The 14,872-nt window shown below is 45.7% G+C and overlaps 1 protein-coding gene across 1 annotated transcript in view; it reads right to left on the bottom strand.

The window, feature by feature from the left end:
• Positions 1-14,872, bottom strand: part of LOC146183875 (serine/threonine-protein kinase Nek7-like) — an 80,926-nt gene that overhangs the window by 41,827 nt on the left and 24,227 nt on the right. Inside the window, exon 5 of the mRNA XM_084609210.1 lies at positions 7,337-7,444. Within this exon, the coding sequence (XP_084465336.1) occupies positions 7,337-7,444 (108 nt within the window). The remainder of the gene's footprint in view (positions 1-7,336; positions 7,445-14,872) is intronic.

A 14,872-nucleotide genomic window follows, 5' to 3' on the forward strand; every position in this document is an offset into this window, starting at 1 on the left:
ACCAATCATATGCATTTCGTTTGCTGAGGCTAACTGGTAATTGTTGACGTAGCCGAGAAGGGTGGTGAGCTGTATAACAACAGTGAGCCGCGAATCGCGTTTTAATTCGGTATTCTCGGTTAGGTGTAACGACGGTGAAGCCAGCCGTGCAGCAGTGGTATTAACCTAATTAGGTGCGAGAACAATGACAGAACGGCCGCGGACTTCAGTTGCGCTGATTTAATTGAAATCCCAAATGGCCGCAATCGCTGCCAAGACTCGATTATAGTCATCGGCATGCAAATCATCAGTGCAAAACACAGCTGATTCCAAAGGCAAGATTTTTTTTTTCCTTTTCCTGACAGAGGCCCACAGCGCCGACTATTCCTTATCCTCTGGGAGACTATATAGCACCATGTCGCCAGGACCATAAAAGTTCACACAACGGAAAGGTGGCCTGATAGCCACCAGTTGCTTCACGCTCTCCCAGGAATGCTTGTTTTCTAATAACACAAGAAAAAAATTTTCGAACATTGAACGACGTTTATTTTACAACTGAGCAAAAAGAGGCTCACTAGTCGGAGGGCATCGAACAGCGTGGAGTGCCACTCCGCAACAGCTGCGTATCTGCTGGTTGACCTCATGGGATCTTTGAACACGCGGAACCTTCAGCACAGAATGATAGAACTGGAGAAAACAAACTGCACCAGCAGCAGACTGCACTGATCCGTAGATCCCTAAAGCGCGGGACGGAGCGAAGCAAGCGTGTAAAACTCACGGCCGGCCTAGCCGGCTGGCCAGCATTCCCAAAATGATGTCACAGCCGCCTGTTCCCCAGTTTCGACGCCCGCCTCCACCGCTCCCGGCAGCGACGAGGGCGTGACCGCGGCGCGTTTTTAACAAGCAATTTCTGTTTTTCTTATCAACAGGAATTGAAAAAAAAAATTGACACACATGATTAACAAAACCCCCTCTTTCCAACTACCGAATTTCATGCAATTTGAAAACAGCTTCAGCTTCCCTTTAAAGGAAACTGCGTTTAAGTTGCAACTTTCAGATTGTTGATAAATGCGCAATCAGCTGGAAAATAAAATTAGTTGAAGACTTGCAGTAGCGAAAATTCTGAAAGATAACAGCCCTAGAGTTAAGGGGAGATGCGAGGCTTAGAATTGTCAAAAATCGATTTTGACTTTTCGAACACCTGCACTCAAATTAATGCTGAATTCGGAAAAGAAATGCGATAAAATCGACTTTCAAAACGTCATGGCAGCCACAAAATGCACCCCCCCAAAGAGAGGAATTGTAGTCGAAATTCTCGCGCGCTGCGGGCGTTGCACTCGGCGATCGCCGCCATCTTGGGCTTTGTTTAAAGCTGCTTTCTTTGTGCGCAATTTGCGCTATCTCAAAATGGCTTCGTTCAAACGAACTGGCTGTGCGCGCCGGTTTTCCAAAGGCCGTTCATGGTCTCTGATTAGCTTTCACGTGGTGTGCTTCTCAAGCATGCCGTTTCACGTCTCCCATTGGCAGGCGTGACCGGCGCGCCATTTTTTTTTTCTTGCTGTTTTGCGTTCGCCGCCGTGGCTGCCGCTTCTCGCAAGTCTCTGTTTGCGATCGTGTTTCTCGATGCACCACTTTGTGCAGAGTTGTTCCTTGCGATCAGGATGCCAGAAAAAAGTACTAGATTGTAACCGTGCACGCAACGAGCCTTTGGAAGTCATAAGAGAAGGGCGGGAACAAAAACCAGAAGACGTCTGTCACAAGCGCGCCGTCAGAACCTGAATAACAGCCGGTGGCAGACTTGTTAGATGTGCAGGGAACATCAACCACGCTGCCCGATGACGACACCATGGGGTCAAAGTACAGTGCAAATTGCATCCCAGAGCACGGTACACTTTGAATTGACGCCACTGCCGTGCACTACTCTACGGTGGAGCCGGCTCACAGAGTGGTCGACACAAAGTCCGTTCTGTCGGGAAAGTCCACGGCCCAACGCGATGCCGGTGCCGAGTTGGTGATTGTGGACATGAAAGTATTAAGCAATTGTATCACGCACACGAAGCACAGAACCTGCGGTGAGATCGCGAAGACGTGAGAGGTCAACCGCTGGAGTGTCACAATAGACCTTAGCTGTACTCAGCTCGCCAATTGCTTTCGCGCTGGCCGCTGCTGGTGCGATTATTCCTGCTTTTTGTCGCGTACTACTCGCATGCAGCACTTCCATATATTTTACTCAACTCACGTGCATATTTGATCTTTTCAGCTCCTATAGGTGGCGCGGCGGCAACACGACATGACGACTGAGTCAGTGGTAGCGCCGCTGCTGTTATCGATTATTTTGACAAGCGGGCCTTCTTGATATCGTGACACCGTTCGTGTGAGATTTGGCCTTTAGATAAGCAGCAGGAAGTCATACCAGTCATAATACGAAACTATCTATGAGTTTGGCTACATTAGTTTCAAAATAAACGTACACTGATACGAGTGTGCATGGATTCGATAGCTCGCAAGTGAAAACTCCAGTATTGCCGCATGTATAAAACATGCCGCATTAAAGGGCAACAAAATCTTTAAGCAGCAATTTATTGGATATTCACATTTTATTTTACGGCATGATTAAGCGCAGCCATTAAGTGAGTGTAGATTGTTCACGTGCTCATGTACACAGTATATAACAGCTCGTTTCTCTTCAGGAATCTGAGGCAAATGTATGCTGTTCGGAACAGTAGCGAAACGGTCATTTGAGCTTAATGAAACAGCTGAAATTAACAATCGAGGTGTGTTCTTCGCACTACCGGGAGAAAGGCGCATGATCAAGTAGGGAGAAGACATCTGTGAGGAAATGATCGTGTTTGTTCAGACCCATTCCTCGCCTCGTTCGTAAAATTAAGATACAATCGAAACTTTAGCACATTTCAAATATATCGCTCCTATTGCTCTACCCATCGAAAAATGAAAATACATCTGAAAAATGTGCGCATTTCATATTGCTATGTCGACGCGGTAGGGCCAGGAAGCCATGCTTACAAATCTTATCCTTTATTATTTTTTTTTCGATTAAGCACGTGGTGATGAATCGGAATAAACTGAAGCTGAAGGACATCCGTAACGAACAGCTACACGCGGAGAAATATAGGCGGTTATTAATGAGAGAAAGGGCTCCCTTTTTTGCACGCCCGCCTTAACATACAGTGAAACCTCGTTAATACGTACCCGCTTACCAAGTAGTTGCGGTTAAAACGTAGTTGTGAAGATTCCCCGGCTGAGCCGCTATTGAAACCCATGTATTGGTTGACTGCTTAAAGCGTAGTGGCTCGTGAAGTGCCTACCTGTTAATACGCACTTTTCGTTGCAGTTCGGCCGACACCGTGCTGCGACGCAAAACGTTTTCACCTTTCCAAAAAGTGTTATGAACGTGCGGACTGCCGGTGATACTAGAAAGTATTCCAGAGAAAGCACGCGGTTATTTTGACCATGTTCCAACGAACGCTGTTTGCCGCGGTGATGTTCATGTCAATAGGCAGCCCGGGAATCGTCGGCCGCTCCGATATCGTTGGCAGCCCTATCGCAGTAACCATCACAGTCACCCCCAACCCGCCCACGTGACTTCGCGCTACGCGTGCAGTTGCGACGTAGCCTATCCTATGGCCTATCTTCCTTTCTTTGCTTCGTGGATGTGGTGCGGAACAGTTGGCTGCATCGTCTGCATTGAGCTGTGGTGCTTTGCGAAGCGGTTGTTGCGTGTGTGTGTGTGAACGGGCAGCACTATGCCGAAGCCTACCCGCCCGAAGTTGTATCGCGTGATCAGTGCGAAGGAAAAATTGGATATTATTCGTTGCATCGAAAATGGAACTGCGAAGACTGTAGTAGCACGTGCGCGGGACCTGCCCTTGACTACAGTTTGCGGCATTTGGAATGCTCGGGAGAAGTTGAAAAGCAGCGGGGCTGCGTCGAATATGAAGAGATGCCGCCTTAGGGGATCTGCTTTTCCCGACGTGGAAGAAGCTTTGGTGTTGTGGCTCAAGAAAGCTACAGCTCAAAACCTGCCTGTCACCGGGCCCCTTCTCGCAGAAAAAGCAGAAACGTTCGCAGCCCAGCTGAACCACGAAGATTTCTCTTGCAGTAATGGTTGGTTGGCAAGATTTAAAGCACGCTACAGTATAGGTGCAAGGGTGGTTTGTGGAGAGGCAGCACACGCAGAAAAAGATGGTGCTGAAGAATGGCAGAATGGGCAGCTGCGACACGAGTTGGCCAACTACGCCGCAGAAGATGTTTTCAACTTCGACGAGTCGGCGCTCTTCTACCGACTTCTGCCCAACAGAACGCTGACATTCAAGGGTGAGAACTGCACTGGTGGCAAGCATGCAAAAGAACGAATATCAGTTGCTTTTGCGGTCAACATGACAGGAAGCCAGAAGTTGCCACTCCTTGTGACTGGAAGGTACGCCACACTAAGGTGCTTCAAAAGTGCCCGACTGCCCTCAGGTGTTTACTACAGAAGCAACCAAAAAGCGTGGATGACCGGAAAGCTTTTTGAGGAATACGTCCGGCTGTTGGATCGGCGTTTCATGGCACAAAAAAGAAAAATTCTACTTGTGCTTGACAACGCATCCTCGCATCTTGATTTGGACAACTTGTGCGCAATCAAGCTTCTTTTTTGCCACCGAACACCACTGCGCTTGCTCAACCTCTCGATCAAGGCATCATTCGTTCAGTGAAGCATCACTATAGGAAGAATCTCCTGCGTAGAATGCTTCTGGCAATGGAAAGCGGGAAGGTATACTTGATCGATCTGTTAGGTGCGGTGCACCTCCTAGCATTCTCATGGCAGCAGGTTGATCTGCTGACAGTGCAGAGTTGCTTCGCGAAGGCGAAATTCATTGAGCGCTCAAGCGATGCCGAGGTGAGCAACGGCGCCGATAACTGTGACACCCTACTAGCGGAAGTGTTGGAGCGACAGGGCGGTGCTGAGACTGTGGACTTTGAAATATTCCGTGACATCGACGGCGAGGTTGCAATGTCTCCGGACTGGTCAGACAGCGAAATTGTTGCCGCTGTTGCCCCTCCCCAAAGCGATGAGGATATCGACAATGAGGACAGCGACGATGAGTTGGGAAGTGCCGATTCAGGCCCTACTGTGACGGAAGCTGCTCAGGCATTAACTGTTATGAGAGCGTTTGCCGAGAAGATGGGCCTAATGGACAAGCTTGCTCGCGGTCTCGCTGATCCACGCGACCGCCATGGCGGCAACTGAAAATGACCGACTTCTGGTCGACAGGACGAGAATAAAGTGCATGTAGTACGTGTCTTCACGGGAAATTTACAGTGTCTGGTTTATTCTTCACTTTTGGAGGGTGAGTAATGGCAAAATTTGTTGTAATCGGTTAAGGTGTACTGCCGGATAGTACATACTTTTGCCGCGTCCCCGCCAACTACGTATTAACGGGGTTTTACTGTATCAACTTGGTGTTGAAACACTGCAGCGCTTTCGTGCAGCTGCGATGGCATGATATGAAGACCAAATTGAATGCGATTTGAGAGCATGAATGCACTGATGATGCGGCTTTTTGACTCGACAAAATATGTCGCTCAGAATCCACATGTGTCGTCAAGTCAAAACGTCTTACAAACCCACCCAGTGAACCGACACGCTGCTTCTTACACATTTCCTCCGTGGCAGGAACAACGTATTTGCTTTGTCAAGCAGTTTATTGATTTGCACATCTCTGAATCGCAAAAATATTCATTTTCTACTCGCATCTCTACGCTCCAAAGGATGCGGTCGCCCACATCGCGAAGAGCGACCACCAGCTCGCTGCTTCAAAAATATGCCGTGTGGCATCACAACTGCCGCTGAAACGAGCGATTTGGTTCTTCTATTGTGGCAGTTGAGCCGTTCGCTGGCGTCAAAGTAATATATCGCGCGTTACCTTGCGGAGTGGCCACGGTGGGGGCCGCACGCTCAGCGCAAAAAAAGAAAAAAAAAACTTAGATGAATAAGATGCTGCGTGTCAAATTAAAATGCACTGCAGAATATATCGTGCCCTTCTCCCTGGCTTAGCAAAATTTTTGATGGTTTCCCTGACATTTCCCGGTTGCTAGACGCCCCTCAGTAGTCACTACTATTGCGACACGCTGGAAAACGCGCCCCCATCTCTCTCGTCTTCTGCCATTCTCTTCACTTACCACTGAACCACGGCATGGCAGCAATACAATTTGGCAGAAACAAAGGCAGCAAATGAGTTACAGAGCTTTAGCTCCCGTGTTGTGGGAGCATAAAATTACAAAAGGCTCCCCAGGGGTGGGCGACTTCCCAGTATCCTAGCTCACTGCACCATAAATTCACCAGCCATCCAAACCCAGCCATGTGCTGCCCACAGACGCCAATTGATGTGTTCCTGGTCGCTTCCCTTCTTCTTAGAACCAGTCTTGGCATTCCGATGCCTATGTGCCTTGCCCTCATCTATGTATGTGTTTGAATTATTTTTACAGTATGCCACTTTTCGCCATTTGTTTGTAGACCCCTCCTCACACAACTTCACCACATTTTTGTCACTTTTTTAAGGGTTGGAATGGAAATTTAATCAGATCTAAAGATAATTAGGACATTTTTTGGGTCCCTTGTAGTCCAAATTAACAAGAATTTACTACCCAATCATATTATTTTACTTTGCCAGCTGTGTCAATGCATGAATTTCATTGTCACTCATTTTGCATGACTACATTCCAGTTTGCATACTGTTATGACGTCTAATCAAGTAGTCTACATTTGTGTTTTTTTTTTCTGTATTCTATTACATCAGCTCAGTCTTAGGATGCAAAGACCATACATTATTGAGAATAAAAAATTAAGAAGCAATGAAGACAACATTTGTCAAAAACAGCATATCTTCCTCTGAAATATCTTTTATACTCAACAGATATTCGATATTTGGTTTGCATACAACAATTTCTATATTTGTACATCCCTAAATATATATATTGTGTGCTAAAACGTTTGATAGGAAAATAAAGCTGCGATTCTGAAAGCGTGGAAGTATGCGTGAATTTCTAATGTTATGTTTCCGGGAGATAGCATGTTGTAAATATACACAGATGAAATTTCACATTTTTCTTGACAGTGGAGCATAATGTGTCTGAAAGGGCTACTGCAACTTTTTGAGCACTCTAGTGGTTGATTGCAGATCAAAAATTGAAATCTTGATTGGAACACTGCTGGAAAGGTGCCAAAATGCATTCACCTAGCACTGAAGAGGTGACCGTTGCAAGACGTCCATGCTATACTTAGAAACCAATGCAGTTTGGCCATAATGTCATCAGAAGAGGGGGCTAACTTTGGCAGGCATGGGAAAGAACTCACAAAGGGTGTTTGCAGCAGCACTCTTGACGTTGAGATAGCGTGCCAAACCGAGGTCCCCCAGCTTGACCATGCCACAGTGAGTGACGAATACATTGGCCGGCTTCACATCTGCACATGATGCATGCACACAGCAAAATCTGTACCACAAATCTACTAGCATGTTTACGAAAATACAAAACAAAGTGGCACCCATGACAACCGAAGTTAGAAGCCCCTAGAAAAATTGCCTATGCTACAGTCGCAGATACAGATTCCGTTTTCATACTGAGCGTTTCAGCACACACTACTCCAAGCAATGAGGAGCCAAAAACAAAGGCTTTTCGGGAATAAGTTCACAGCCGCGGCAAATGTCAGTTACCATGAAAATTATCCTAATGAGGTGCCAGACAAAACAGCCTGATGGTTATCGACAGCATGTGAAATCAATACAATTGCCAAGATGATGTTATCACTGCTTGAAGCAAGGAAAATGGTCTCTGAAGTCCTGCAGCATGGCGTCATCCAATGCTTTCTTCCACAGAAACGAACGAAGCACGCAGGAAGCAAAGTGCAAATGCAATGTCCGTTAATGAAGTATCGCAAAGCCTACAGCATCCAATCTAACTTTCCTGGTGTGCTTAGTAGTATGTCATGCACATTATTTTTGCTTGCTGGGTACAACGAAAAGAACTGCGCTCGACAACTGTGTAGACACTATTTTTGAGAGCGACGGGAAAAAAAAAGTGCATTCTGCAGTACAATATTTGGCACCGTAGTCATTGCAATGCATCACCAGCAGACACCTCATTTGCACAGTTTGTGTGCTTCAGTTTTTGCAGCAAAAATATGCGGATGCTTTGATCATTTTATGAGCAGAATGTGAAAGCACTCAAAGAAACATCTTTGCTGCAGATTTCAACCACTGCAGCTCAGTGTGCTGAATGTTTTAGGGTTGTTTTTTCATTACAGTAGACATAAGCAAAGCTGATTCTGACTACAACTTCTTTTTGTGGCTATGTGGTGAAAGATGCAAAGCAAAAAGGCATCAATTAACTTTGCAGAAGAATATAGCTAATCAAGTCCCCCCTAACCTCCCCAATATTGCTGCCTTTGTTCCAAAATAATATATCATTGTCGAATCAGTAACAATATTATTGCATCAAGATTATATAGTTAAACCCGGCTATATCGAACACAAATAATTCGAATTTTGGTTATATCGAACTCGTGGAGTATCCCCTTAATAATCCCATTAAATGTATAGGAAAGCTGCATCGTGTATCGAACTCCAATTTCACCGGTCATTCAATATATCGAACTCGGCACCACGCACTGGAAAGTGCGCCTTCCCCAAAGACGATCGCATCACCCTCAGCCATCTGCCACATGACGTTTTCAAGCCACCCGTGGAAGGAATGAGAGGGAACAGTTCGGCGATGGCTGGTCTAGGGCAGTGTTGCGCTCTTTCTCTGAAGGCGCGTGCATCTACGGTGATCGTTTGCCGTGTGTCAGCATGTGACGTTTGCAAGCTATGTGCGTGAAGGAACCAGTTTGGCAACGACCGGCATGGAGTGGACGCAGCCAAAACAGCCGTGGTGTTCGGAAGAGAAGAAAAATGCGATAGAGCGAATTGCAAGGGTGTGCCCATTTTCCTGCCGAGCTTTCTCTCTCCTTCCTCTCTCTTTCCCAGTTTTCGTTCACAGCAGCACACGCTAGGCCTATGCCAGGCCAGCTCAGCCCGTGCAAGACAGAACGTTAGTCATTTTCTCCAACGTGTGTTGTGAACCCTCTGCGCACAGCAGCTGACGCGCGATGCGCTTCTTTCGCCGTCGTGTTGAACGTGCGTAATCTACATGGCAGCTGCAGACGTTAAAAAGTGGCAGATCTATTTTTTTTTTTCTTTTTTGCGAGTCGTCCATCCTTGGTGCTAAATGTGCTGCGTAGTGTTAAGAATCGACAGATTTTTTTTCTTGCGGAAGTCGTCCATCCTTGCATCCATGAATCAATGAAAGTATGCGGTCAGCTGCTATCATGACACCGGCTTTTAGCATTGTTCGATTCAAACGACATTTGCAGCTATCAAACTTTCCAATGATTTTGTGGCAGTGGATTACGCTTGCCCGAAGTGCGGCAGTACATTGGCAATAGGCCCTGTATGGCTTTTTAACATCCTTGAGGTTTCTAGTGATTGGCACCTTTGGCACACCGCCTAGTACAATGCTTTTTTTCTGACTTAAGTCTGACACATTTTTCACTGACATAGAGGCTCGATGGTGAAATACAGTCGAACCCAGATATATCGAACTCGAAGGGGATTGCGAAATAGTTCGATATATCAATATTTCGATATACAGAAATCTGCTTGTGACGGCACTTACGATGCGAAAAAACAATACCGTATTTGTCGCGTAATCAACCCACTCACATAATGAGCCCACCCTCCACTTCTGCACCCGAGAATTTGAAGAAAAAAAAATACGTTAAGGCCAGCTCGCTCACATGCAAGCGATTGAGCGATCTCGGCTACGAGCGGCAGCGACAGAGCGAAAAATTTTAAACTTGTTGGAACTGCGTCCCTCTCGCCACTCGAGCTACCGCGGCAGCTCAAAACAAGGTTTCTGTGTCGCCGCGGCAGAAATCGCGAGCGTTTTCGCTTGCATGTCGATGGCGCACGTCACTCCGTTTCGGTGGTCTCATCCACAGCTCATTTCTTGGCAGCGTGCCAAGATGCTGCGCAGCGATAACGTCCGGGCGCGTTTATCTTTTGATAGCTCCTGCGGTGGCGAGGAGTGAACTTGGCAGAGTGCCCATGATGGCTTGATAGCACAAGCCACGCCGCGCTTGGGGCGGGCGTCATGATCTCAGCAGCTGACCGCGTGCTTTCGTTGATTCATACACGCAGGATAAAAGACTCCCGCAAAAAAAAAAAAAAAAGAAATATATATACTGCCGCCGCTTAACGTCCAAACAGCACAACGATAAGAAAGGATAACTCTAAAAAAAAAAAAAAAAAACAAAAACAAAAAAAAAAAAAAAAAGAAGAAAAAAAAAAAAAGAGAGCTGCCGCTTCTTAACGTCCGCAGGCGCCATAGCCACGTCAACTGCCGCGCGCAGAGGGTTCGCAACACACGCTGGAGAAATCGTCTGACGTCTGTCTGAAAACGGGCTTAGCTGGCTTGGCGCATGTGTAGCGCGTGCTGAAGGAGAGAGATAGCTCGGCAAAAGAATGGGCACACCCACGCACATGGCTTGCAAACGTCATGTGTTGGCGCGCGGGAAACGATAACTGCAGATGCGCGCGCCTTTGGGGAATGGGCGCGGTGCTGCCCAGACCAGCCGTAGCCAAACTGTTCCTTCTCATTCCTTCCGCGCATGGCTTGAAAACGTCAAGCGGCAAACGGCCAAGGGTGATGCGATCGTCTCTGGGGAAGGCACACTTTCCAGTGCGTGGTGCGGAGTTCGATATATCGAACGACCGGTGAAATTAAGTTCGATACATGACGCGGCTTTCCTATACTTTTAAATGGGATTTTCAAGGGGATATTCCGCGAGTTCGATATAACCAAAATTCGATATATCCGGGTTCGACTGTACTTGCTTGTTTTCACATACATACATTAGAAACACACACAATTTTTGGGGCCGGACAAGTTTCCTAACGGTTTGTGGTAGTTTGCACTATCTGTTTCGTTGGCAGCTCTCGCTTTTCTCTCCCCCAGCAATTCAAAAGGCCGAGAGAATGCGACACACATTTTTTTGCAATTAATTACCGCTTTCGGCTCACATTAAATTTGCTTGCGAAGAACTGTTTATTGTGCTCTACGCTTCTCTAGCTAGCAAAACTTGTCTGTAGCCAAGTGCAAGATGTGCTATACCTTTACCACCAGCGCGATGCCACCGTTCCTGTCTTTGGCTAAATTTGATAGTTGTTGCAAACAGCACCGACCAAGTCAAACCCCCTTTACCCCCTTTGCGTTTCTGTCGATGGCTCGAGCGACAGCCATTCCGCATTGCTCTCCCTCTGGACCCCCTTCTCACCTTATGCTATATAAAGGCCTGCGCTTCCACAATAAATGTTTCATTCCCCCCAGCCGCATCTGCGTCTGCTTGCCTACAGCTGGGAGCCAGCAGTACAGCAATAGTAAAGCATTGTAGCAGCTGGTTTGGAGCAGTTTTGGAGCAATACTGGTGAGCGTCTACTGTTTGTTGATGCCAGCCTTAGTGAAACTCAAGCTCTGACTGCGCTGCTGGATAGACCTGCAATGAAAAGCATCGCTTGTGCCCGACGAGCGAATAGCACGGTGTTGGCAGGCAAATTCTTTCTAGCAGCATGCATCCCTGTGCCGATGTAACGCCTCTTCCCCACACCCTTTGTAGGTCCTAGCGTACTGGCTTATTAAGTGCGCATTTTTTTAGAGGCCAGATTAGCCTTGAAGAAACCACCGAACGTTTATACTGTGCAAGGAGTTTGTGTCAATGCTGTTAGCACTGACTGCAGCAGTCCTTTATAGAGAATGCTACTTCACATTTGTTTCCAGCAGTCTCCACAAGCTAACACATGGAAAGCAGTTCTCATCCTGAAGTAGTTCACGAGACGTCCACTGAAACCGCTGAAACAAACACACTTAAGGCAGTTCATCTCACACGAACTTTCCTATCAGTTGCTCACATGGAATTGAAAAGTGTTTCAATGAAACAGCACTTTGATTCAACAGTACCTCTATGCATTTTATAACGCTTCTCGCAATCCTAAAAATGCAAACCACTTCTACTAGAAACTTGAAACAATGAAATTTAAAAATTGTAAATAGGCAGGGTTAACATTCTGAAGAAATTTGGGCTGTGAGGGAAGTTTTAGTGAAGGGCTCCAGGCAATTTCAACCACCTGGGTTCTTTAATGTGCATCGTGCATCACACAGTACATGTGTGCCTTGCACTTCGCCTCCTACAAAATGTGGCCGTCACAGCTGGGACTGAACCCGTGTCCTCAGGCTCGGCAGTCAATCACCATGACCACTGAATGACTGCAGCGGGGTTGGTACAGGGTCATTTCTGTACTTGGCCTCCCCTGAAATCTGACTACCGTGGCTAGGACTGAACCTGTGGCCTTGGAATTAAGAGCTAAACACTAAAGCGAGTGAGGCTAATTGTGAGCCAAACACGAGGCTGGGAAATTCATTGGTATTCATGGCACTATACTGGTCTATATTTTGTCTGACACTTGCTAGCTAAGTTAACAAGTGCCCACTTACCTGAGAGCAGCACCGGATGAAAGGGGATATAAACATTGGGAAACTGCAATTGCTTTAAATGCTTTTATAAGTTTTTTCAGTTTTGAGCACGAATATAAGATACGATTTACCGTAAGCCCGTCTCCACAATTTTCCAAATAGGTCTGTCACTTTTTGTTAGCAAGAATTTGTGCATAAGCTGTGTGTGTACCGGTCTAATGCAAAGGGAACATAAGGTTACTGCTATAAAACACTCCTGGTGCTTGCAGGACTTCCATATTTTCTCAAGTTTGGCTTCTAGAAATGAATTTTGCTATTTAGTTCCTTGTCCCAGGCCTTCTGGCATTTATCTTTTAATTTACTGTGTATTATTGCGTGTGTACTAATGCAATCTTTAAAGGATATGTTCAATTTTTTTACTACAACAGTCTGAGCTCGTGCAGCATATGCATCAGCTCTTTCATTACGATCGATCCAGAAGTGGTTCAAGACACAGCAGAACCTTACTTATATGCCTGTGTTAAGACTTTTTCTGTATTATGTACGGTGCTTCCTACTAAGGGTCGAACCACGTTTCTTGACTGCAGCACTGTGAGTAGGCTTTTGTTTTCTAATTGGTTCACAGGAAAGGAAAGGCGCAGTATCTGTCACACTTGTTCTGTGGACACCTGAACCACACCTTAACGGAAAGGAGGAAGTGAAAGCGGAAAGAGAGAAAAGGGTGCCGTAGTGGAGGGTTCCGGAAATAAATGTAGATTATAACGCTTTCGATTTCCTTCACTATTTTGCCTACAGCTATACACAATGTGAAATATTCAGTAGTAAACACCAATGACCACCTCGGTACTCCATTTCTGTCGATTTTCCTTGCAGCACAGCATTTCCAACATGCCTTGTTTTTGAGCCCTTTGTGTAAAGCCCGTGTGACTTCCATGTTTTTCTTGCAGACCTAGGCACTGTTGCATGCAGTGTTAGTTTATACAGTGCTAGCTTTTTTCGAAGATCTGATCAGTACACTAAAGTAAATTCTCACTGACAAAAATGGAAGGTAGCGGGGTTCATTACGTGAGCAAATACTGAAATAATGCACGAGCAATACTGTTAGAGTGGCTACTATCGGTCCCCGCAAAAACTTATTCATTGCTTCTTGGAGGGAAGTTCACAACTCAGCAAGTTTTTTGCAATTGTATTACCATGTGCAAATGTGATCATATTAATCATACGGAAAGCCTTCCTAAATAGGGCGTCAGTTGGAAAAAATCCTACGCTGAAAAACATATCAAGCTGGATCGCATCAACGAGATTTCACTTTATCATATACCGTAAAAAAATTTCCAATGTGCTACGACTGCATGCTGGGAAAGATGGGCCAGCATTATCATTGTGTATTTCATCAGGCCTTGGAGTAGTCTGCATTCCAGCAGATAGTACCCTGTTGGTTTCAGGGAGAATAATTTAGCTATTATACTGTATGTGCCTCGTTAGTGCTGCCACTTGTTGAAAGTTTTTTTTTTTTTTTTTTTTCCCAGCTACTTTTTGCATCTTCAAAATGACTAGCAACGTGACTAGTACTAGTAGTGTGAAGAACTAGAAACTGCAGCAAGGTGTTCCCCTAATATGTTTGCTTGTTCCTCTAGCTTCTTTTTGCACCATGTTTTCAAAAAGAGGAACTGTAAATAGGAAGTAACTGCCATTTTACTTTTTAATTTCATCTAAGCAAAGATTTTTTGAAATTCTTTCACTTAAACTGCCTTCTTTGGCCAAATGCAGCTTCCAATGCTATGGATTTGTTGGAATGACCGATGGCAAGGTTGACAGGTTGATCTTGACAAGCAAATATTGTTTCCGTATGTGTTATATCTAAAACGTCCGCTTTAATGTCACTAAAAGTAGAAAACATAATCAATAACAAATCTAAATAGTTCATTTTCTTTGAGGTTGTGGAGTAGTATGCGGGTTTACCTGAGTTTACCAAACAAGACATCGCTGTACAGAATAAAGTACTCTAAAAGCTGATCTCAAGCACCTGTTTTCTCATTACCTCAAAAGTATGAATGAGCGATAAAATCTCTAACTACCACATATGACTCTGGAAACTGCTCTAAAAGGCCCTCTAAGTCAGTGTTTTCGAGGTTAGCAAAACCCATGCGACAAAGAAAAAGTTGTGCAATAGCTTTGGCCTGGCTCGGCAGTTTTGCAAGGTTAAACGCACAGAGATTCAATTCCGACTTTAGGTTCTAAAAGCGAAAGAAACGCGCGAGAGAGAAAGCGTCTTTAACGCTTGTTGATGCTGGCAGCAGCAAAACTCGAGCTCTAGCTGCACTGC

This window comes from Amblyomma maculatum, chromosome 7, assembly GCF_055883805.1.
Source record: "Amblyomma maculatum isolate TAMU_Amacu chromosome 7, ASM5588380v1, whole genome shotgun sequence".
In the NCBI taxonomy this organism is placed as follows: Eukaryota; Metazoa; Arthropoda; class Arachnida; order Ixodida; family Ixodidae; genus Amblyomma; species Amblyomma maculatum.